This window comes from Cheilinus undulatus, linkage group 14 (assembly GCF_018320785.1).
Source record: "Cheilinus undulatus linkage group 14, ASM1832078v1, whole genome shotgun sequence".
Lineage (NCBI taxonomy): Eukaryota > Metazoa > Chordata > Actinopteri > Labriformes > Labridae > Cheilinus > Cheilinus undulatus.
In genome coordinates this window covers 47059254-47067463 of record NC_054878.1, presented here as the reverse complement: position 1 = coordinate 47067463, position 8210 = coordinate 47059254, and the positions used below count along the sequence as shown (strand labels likewise).

The following is an 8210-nucleotide window of genomic DNA, read 5'->3' as shown; positions in this document are numbered from 1 at the left end:
ATATCTTTTGTCTGGTTTAACCCAGTAGGGATTCAAATAAATGAGCAGGATCAACAGAAAGTCAACCAGAGTCCTCGCATCTGTTCACCTGATTTCCTAATGTCAGGCTTTAGGAGCCACATCTTCCAGTCGTATGTTTTTGCAGTGTGACTCTTAGATCCTGACCTCTGCAGAAAGTTTTTAGGAGAGTTACACTGCAAAAGGCACCATAATAACTCTTTGCTGAAAGTTGCATGGTTAAGTGTTACATTTTCAGCTGAAAAGACAATTTAAAAAGAAGTCAACCAGAGTGCTAGACTCTTGCAAAATCCCAAGACTCTAGGGGCCACATCTTCTAGACCAGATCTCTGTTAGTCAGGTATGTTTGACTTTAGGGGCCACATCTTCCAGACTGGATCTCTGTTAGTCAGGTATGTTTGACTTTTGGGGCCACATCTTCCAGACTGGATCTCTGTTAGTTGGGTATTTTTGACTTTAGGAAACACGTCCTCTAGACCAGATCTCTGTTAGTCGGGTATTTTTGACTTTAGGGGCCACGTCTTCTAGACCAGATCTCTGTTAGTTGGGTATTTTTGACTTTAGGGGCCACGTCTTCTAGACCAGATCTCTGTTAGTCGGGTATTTTTGACTTTAGGGGCCACGTCTTCCGACTGGATCTCTGTTAGTCGGGTATTTTTGACTTTAGGGGCCACATCTTCTAGACCAGATCTCTGTTAGTCGGGTATTTTTGATTTTAGGGGCCACGTCTTCCGACTGGATCTCTGTTAGTCGGGTATTTTTGACTTTAGGGGCCACGTCTTCTAGACCAGATCTCTGTTAGTTGGGTATTTTTGACTTTAGGGGCCACGTCTTCCGACTGGATCTCTGTTAGTCGGGTATTTTTGACTTTAGGGGCCACATCTTCTAGACCAGATCTCTGTTAGTCGGGTATTTTTGACTTTAGGGGCCACGTCTTCCGACTGGATCTCTGTTAGTCGGGTATTTTTGCAGTGTAACTCTGAAACCCTCCATGATTTAAGGCGGGACTTTGTGGCCTTCCTATCTGACAGTGTGAAAGCAGCACAACGTCCCGGATCAGCAGGCTGGGCGGAGCGGCATCTGGAGCAGGATCACCTGCCGGTTCTCGGACGGGTGGCACTTGTTGATGTGTCTGGTGAGTCCTGGCGAGCTGTAAAAGACGGCGGGGCAGTATTTGCAGGGGTAGACCTGTGAGGAGTGCAGCAGGCGGATGTGGCGCTCCTGGCTGCCTCTGTTGGAGAAGGTCTCTCCGCAGACCGGGCACAGGTGGCAGGTGGAGGCGCTCAGGTTGAGTGGCGCCGTGCTCTGCTCGCAGCCCAGTGCGTCCTCGTCCTCCGCCGGCTTCGGGGAGCCGTGCTGAGACGCCAGGTGTTTCCGCAGGTATGCCTGGCGTTTGAACTTTTTCCCACAGTGGTTACAATCGTACAGCCCCTCCTCTGAGCCGGACTCGGACGGTCCTGGGCTGGGCGTGTCTCTGTCACTAGAATCCTTCACTTCCTCTGCCTTTCCGGACCCGGCCGCCTTCTCGCTCTCCAAACTCTGCTGCTTCGGTTTGTGCCACCGCCGATGTGAGGCAAGGTTGGCCGGGCAGCTGAACACCTTGTCGCACTCGGGACACCTGTACTCGACCCGGACGATCCTGGAGCACTTGTGCTGGGCCAGAGCGAACGGGTCAGCGTATGCCTCCCGGCACAGCTGGCAGACGAACTCCCCCAGAGGCTGGCTTTCTCCTCCAGCTGGTTTCTGCTGCACCGGGGCCTCTTTGATTTTTAGACCCAGGACCGGAGATGTGGTGACGTCGTCCTCAAAGTGCAGTTTACGGATAGCTTTGGTTTTCTTGGATGCTGGTTTTCCTTTACGCTCGCTGTCGCCGGAGGCTCGTTTGGTCCCGGCGGTGGGGAGGGTCGCGGTGGACGTGCCGCTGCTGCTGGTGCCGATCTTCAGATCCACCGGGGCGAAGAGCTGGTCCAAAGTGAGAGCTGCTGCTGTGGAGGAAGACATGGATGGAGAGAGTCAGAATACTGCACTACTGTCAAAGTAAAGCTACTGTTACACGCCTTTAAACTGTGCAAAGCCATTCAGATGTGATGTAACTTCATGCATCTGACAGTCCTGTGGCGAGATAAACCAACACACCAAACACACGTGGTCTCAGCGTCTGTTTGGGTTAAACCTGGTCTACATCCACTCAGTCATAGTCTTAGTCATAGTCATTTTTGAAACTTTGACAGCGTTGGACCCAGTAAAGCAGAAAATTGTGCCATGTTTTGTTGTATTTTTGGTCTGAATTAAGCCCCAAATAAGCCCCAAAATCTCCCTTTTTTAAGTCTCAGTTTTACCCAAATATAGCTGAATATCTGGCAGTGTTTTAACCTTTTGGGACCAAAGAATTGTTCTTAAGTGGGCTGTTTCTAGATGTCCTCTTGGGTCCAAAATAAGCCCGAACGCTGTTGAATATCTGGCCATATTTACCATCTGATTTGAGGGATATTCAGCCCAGATAGCTGAGGTTTTTACTGTATTTTGTTGTCTCTCTAAAGCCAAAATTCTTGTCCTGGTCCATATGAAATCTAAAATATCTGGGCATGTTTGTGAAATAATTTGGTTGAAATTTAGCCCAAATATAGCTGAAAATAACCTGTTTTGTTATGTTTTTAGGGTCCAAATGAAGCCCCAAATTGTTGAAAATGCATCCATGTTTGTCTTCTGATCCAGACCAAATTTAGCTCTGATAAAGTGAAAATGCTGCTCTGGTGTCTTTTTTGGTCGTAATTTATTCAGATTTTTGCTGAAGATTGTTGTTTCTTTTTCTCTGAAAGATGCCAAAACATGCTTCCGTATGTAGCCATGTTTGTTTTCTGGTTTTGTTCACATCTAGTTCAAAGTTTGGCCTTCTGGGGTTTTTATTTACACCACGGGTGTCAAACTCAAGGCCAGGGGGCCAAATGTGGCCCACGGTGCAGTTTCACTTGGCCCACAAGATCATTTCACATCTTAATTAGAAGTGGCTCACCGTTATGAGGTCTGCAGATTTCCTCCAGTATAAAAATGTAAATTTAACCTTAAAGATTTTTTAAAAATCCTTGTTCAGTCATAAAAATCTGAAAAAGTAGAGAGTAGAAAAAGTCAGGAATTAGGGGAAAAAATAATCTGTGTCTTCATTTTATATTTTCATTTTGCATCCCAAGATTATGACCTAAACTTTGGATTGTGACTTTTTATTTCATATTTTGAACTTTTAAATTCATAACTTTGATTTTTAATCCCATATTTTCACTTTTTAAACTCCAGATCCAGAGTTTTATCTCATATTTGACCTTTAAAAGGAACTCTGCATGGTCAGACCAGTTCATCTTGTTGGATAGATATCTGTATCTCTCATATACATATTGAACTAAAAAACTCACTAGATATCTGCATTTTGAGTCGTTTGAGTTAATAAATTCACCAGGAGGCCGCCATGCGCTGTGACGTCACAGTTCCACAGAGCTCGCCGTTCCTGCAGTAACCTGTTTCAGACCTGCAGCCGGAGCTACGGCTGCAGGTCTGAGACGCAGCACGTCTCACGCACGGAGGATTCTAAAAGTTGAGGTCTCTTCTATTTTTCATTTGCACCATGAGCCGTTATCTGTCCATCTAGACAGGAAAATGATAAATACAGAGCCATATTTACCTTGTTGGAGCAAATATTTACGTCCGCATGGGTAGAAAATGTTTGAAATCAGTTTCTTGATGAACCAGATGAAGGCCACGAGCTAAAACGCGTCTGTTTAATAAAGTTGCTCCCCGAACTTCTACTCTTTCTGAGGCTTTCTGCGTCCACACGGTTCAGGTAAACACAGAAAAGCACTTCCAGTTTGTGCTTTTCAAAGTAAAAGTCCACTTTAGCATTTCTTTGGAGAAACTCCGTTTGTATGTACATAATGCTTTTATTCTGAAAAGCTCCCGGCACACTTCCGCTACACGCTGTATCTCACCTGTAGGAGCTTTGTTGAGGTAAAACAGGAGGAATGACCATGAGGGTCACAGAGCTTTGACAGCAGGGAGGCCAAACCAACACGCAGTAAACTGGCGTCTGGTGTGAAAGCTGTCATGGCGGCAGCAGCTGGAAGCAGGAAAACCGTCTGAAAAACGGTTAATAACAACGACGAAGAGCGCCGCGCACTGTGACGTCACACGGACCAAAACATGGCGGCCTCCTGGTGAGTTTATGAGCTCAGACGTACTCAAACCGCAGATATCTGGATATTTAGTGAGTCTTTCAGTTCAACATACATTTGAGAGATGCAAATATCTATCCAACAAGATAAACTCGTCTGATCATGCAGGGTTCCTTTTAAGAGTCACAGTTTTGAGTTTTATCTTCTATTTTGACCTTTTAAACTCTTGATTTTGTATTTCCTTCATATCTTGACCTTTAAACTCCTGATTTTAACTCTCTGTCTCATATATTTGCCTTTTTAAAACCTTATTTTGACTTTTAATTTTGTATTTTGACCTTTAGGACTTATAAAGTTGACTTTTAATCTCAGATTTTGATTTTTTTAACTCATTTATGTATTTATTTAGCATTTATTTGACATGGACCCACAGTAACACTGATGCTGGGATATTTAATTGTTTCAGCTTTTTCCTTTAAATCTTAAAATCTTTTATCATCACTGTTTACTCTCCAGTACCTGTGAAAACAGGGTTGACAGTTTTTGGTTAAATCCTGACCCTGTTAGGCCCTCAGGTTAGACCTGAATCCAGATTTCGGCCCCTGATTTAGACCAAAACTTGCTGAAAATCTTCAGTGTTTGAGTCGTATTTAGCCCCAAAGTGCTGAAAACCTGGACACATTTAGTCCCTGATTTGGTCCAAGTTCAGCCCCAAAGCAGTTTTGAAACTATTTTTTGTGAACTGTCTCCAGCCAGGAATTTAAAAACATGTTTTCACATCATCATAAGACAAAGACCAGGCTGTTTGATCATGAGTCATGGTGAAATGTAGATCACAAAAGTCTTTGCAGAGTTATTATGACAGTAAAATGACGACTTTCCCTTTCAATCAAATTTAGACGTTTTAATAGAAAAACGGCGTTTTTGAGTTTCCAGCGTCTTTCTGGGCGGGAATAAAAACCACGCTCCTGTCTTCGACACAGTTTGAATCTCCTGTTTTGCCTCATTTCTCCAGAAATGGTTGTTTAATAATTAAGTAGTCTACAGCTGTGGATCCGGGGTCTCAGGACCCAACCTCCCCCTCCTTTATGAGAAACGGCCATAAATATAGAGACACGTAGATATAAATTTACATTTAAAGTTCCAGTTTGGACCTCAGGTGGAATAAAACCGGACTGAAGGCAAAACAAGAACGTTGAGCGTCCTTAGGCCCTGCGTCCACAAACGTGGACACGTTGGCTTCTCTACATGACTGTTATCAGTTTGCTGAGATAACTGTAGACAACAAAGTCCATTCAAGTTTAAGGCATCTGCTTGAAATGCTGGGATAATTTGCTGTTTGGATGTTTTAGGGAATTTCATTCTAAGTTATCGAGTGTTTTATTAGCAGGTTTAGAAGAGACTGGACATTTCTGTTTTTCTCTGTGGGTTTTTTTTTGGTGCATTTTTAGGAAATATGAGCAATTTATTACCAGATTTGAGGGAAATTTTCAGGACTTTTCTTTTTTTGGGGAGTGTTTCAGTCATTTTCATAGAAATTTGGAGGATGTTTTTGAACATTTCTAGAATTTGCCAGGAAATTTAAGGGGGAATTTGCTTTTATATTTGAGGAATTTGCTTGAAAATTTTTCATGAATGTGCGCGGAATTTTTTGGGAATTTTTTAATTGGAATTTCAGGCTTTATGAGGAAGTTTCACCGAACGATTCGAGGACTATCTAAAGAGATATTTGGGTGCTTTTCTTTGGATACTTTAAAATATGTTTATGAATCTAGAGCATTTTTTAATTCTGTGGCATTTGTTTGGGTTTTGGAAAGGAACATTTCAGGAAATTCCTGTTTGATGCCAAGGCTGAACTAATCAGACAGAACTTATCCCAGATAAGAGGGAGGAACTAAGAATGCTGTCCTAACAAAGGCTCAGGTCTCAGGAGGGTAAGCAGCAGTGAGCTCATCCCTGCAGAAGCTCCAGGAGGACGTGGCGGCACGCTTCGGTTGTTTCCAGAGATTTCTAGAAAAGATCGTGTCCTGGTGCTGAAGCAGCTCAGATTAAACAAGCAGAAAAACTCAAACCCCAGCTATCAGAGCAGAGTTAAAAACAACCAGTCTGCTTAGGCCAGGGGTGTCAAAGTCAAGGCCCGGGGGCCAAACCCGGTCCGTGGTGCAGTTACACCCGGCCCCCCAGACCATATATTTCTATTTTAACTGGCCCACTGGTTAAAAATGACCTTTATCATTAAAAATGTCTTTTAAATAAAAAAAATTAAAATAATTAGATAAAAAGTCAGCAATGTGGGAAAATACATTTCTGTTTTCATTTCATATTCTTAATTTTGTGTCTCACAGTTCAGATGCAAAGTTATGGTTTGACTTTTTTATTTCATATGTTGAACTTTTCAATTCACAATTTTGACTTTTTATGTTATTTTTTACTTTTCAGATCCTCAATTTTACATTTTTAGTCTCATTTTGACCTTTTGAACTTGTGATTTTAAATTTTATCTCACATTTTGACATTTTTAGCTCCTTACTCTGACTTTCATCTCATAATTTGACCTTTTAGATCCATCATTTTAAATTTTTATAAATATTTTTCATTTAAAACTCATAATTTAAATCTTTTTCTGATGCTTTGACATTTCAAACCAGTGATTTTGAATTTTATCTCACATTTTGATGGTTAAGAATCATGATTTCAACTTTCTATCTCATATTTTTGCCTTTTTTAAACATGATTTTGACTTTTAATGTCATGTTTGGACCGCTTGAGCTCAAAAGTTTGAATTTTATCTCAGAATTTGAACCTTTAAACTTCTCTTTTTGACTTTTTCAGTCTTAAAATCCTTTATAATCAGTGCTGAGGTTTTTCCCCATAATTCATTGCTGCTGAAGATGAGGTTGCCAGTTTATGGTTTAATGTGGACCCTGTTCGGCCCTCAGGTTAGACCCAAATCCAGATTTCGGTCCCTGCTGTGACTGAGTTTGACATCCCTGCCTCAGGGCTTCCGTACAGCTGACTTTTGGCGGATATTTCCGCCGTTTTTCCTTCAGGTACTCAAAGAAACCCAGATTTGGGTTCAGCTATCAGACCTCTCATTCAAGGCGGTTTCAGAGAAAGTTAAAGCATTGATTGAACCACAGAAACGTCCAGAAGGATCCGGCCAGAGGCCGTGGCGTGCGTAAACGTGCTGACTTACTCTCCACTCCGGGGAAGGACTCGGCGGTGACCGGAGAGCCCAGGTTGAAGCGTCTCTCCAGGTAGGACCGGTCGTGGTCGTGGCTGACGGGTCTGGTGGGGCTGTACAGAGCCTGGTACACCAGCTCCGGGTTCCCGAACTGCACCGGTTTGCTCTCCTGCTCCGGAGCCGCCGCCCCGCAGGAGGGCGTCGGCGTCTGTGCGCGCAGAGGGACGGAGAGGAGAGGCGCGGCGGAGGATGGAGGAGCGTCACAGGGCGCGGGCTCCGCTTCTTCATCCTCGGCACGGACCCGGTAAGACACCGGGGTGGTCTTCTTGTTCCGTTTGACCAGAAATCCTCTGGGCATGTTGGACGGAGGGCTGAAGGCACTTTGGACGCTGTGAGGAGAACAAATCCAGTCTGAGCCTCGGTCCTGGTTCCTCTGCGGATGCGGATCCTCTCTGCGCTTTCACAGACACATAGCTGCACTCTTTTTAAGGCCACATGATGACATTGTTCCCGGCCCCCTTGTTGCCTCATCCTCCACCAATCAGGAGCAGCCGAGGTCCCCGGTGGATTTGGGGAGTGGGTGTGGGAGGTAGGGCTGGGCGATGTGGAGCAAAAATCACAGCTTGATCTGGTCTGGCTGAGGGACTGGGGGGGGGGTCATGATGCAAGCAGAGGAAAACTTAAACTGGATGGAGGAGGGATGATGGGAAAATGTTTCTGGATTAGAAAAAAAGTTTGAATAAAGACAGGAAACGGTGATGGTGACAGATGAGTCTAAATAATCAAAGATATGCTAATAACAACCGTTCAGAACCAAATACAGAAAACCTCTCTGAGCTCCAGAACTC

The 8210-nt window shown here is 43.8% G+C and overlaps 1 protein-coding gene across 2 annotated transcripts; it reads right to left on the bottom strand.

Moving 5' to 3' along the window:
* Positions 1 to 361: 361 nt before the first annotated feature.
* insm1a (insulinoma-associated 1a) lies at positions 362 to 7720 on the bottom strand. 2 transcript variants are annotated; one of them, XM_041804736.1, is made up of 2 exons: positions 7375 to 7720; positions 362 to 2003 (listed from the first exon to the last, which is right to left on the bottom strand). In XM_041804736.1, the coding sequence occupies exons 1-2, from the start codon at positions 7718 to 7720 to the stop codon at positions 1075 to 1077; spliced, it is 1275 nt and encodes a 424-aa protein (XP_041660670.1). In that variant the 3' UTR covers positions 362 to 1074. The 2 variants fall into 2 exon arrangements, 1 of the variants encoding a protein (XP_041660670.1); XR_005992817.1 differs by lacking the exon at positions 7375 to 7720 and adding an exon at positions 3692 to 3826 and having other exon boundaries at positions 1940 to 2003.
* Between the last annotated feature and the right edge of the window lie 490 nt (positions 7721 to 8210).

Coding starts and splice junctions, on each gene's coding strand:
- insm1a (XM_041804736.1), bottom strand. CDS start 7,720: ATGCCCAGAGGATTTCTGGTCAAACGGAACAAGAAGACCACCCCGGTG. Junction 2,004..7,374: donor GTCCTTCCCCGGAGTGGAGA/GTAAGTCAGCAC, acceptor CTTCCTCCACAG/CAGCAGCTCTCACTTTGGAC.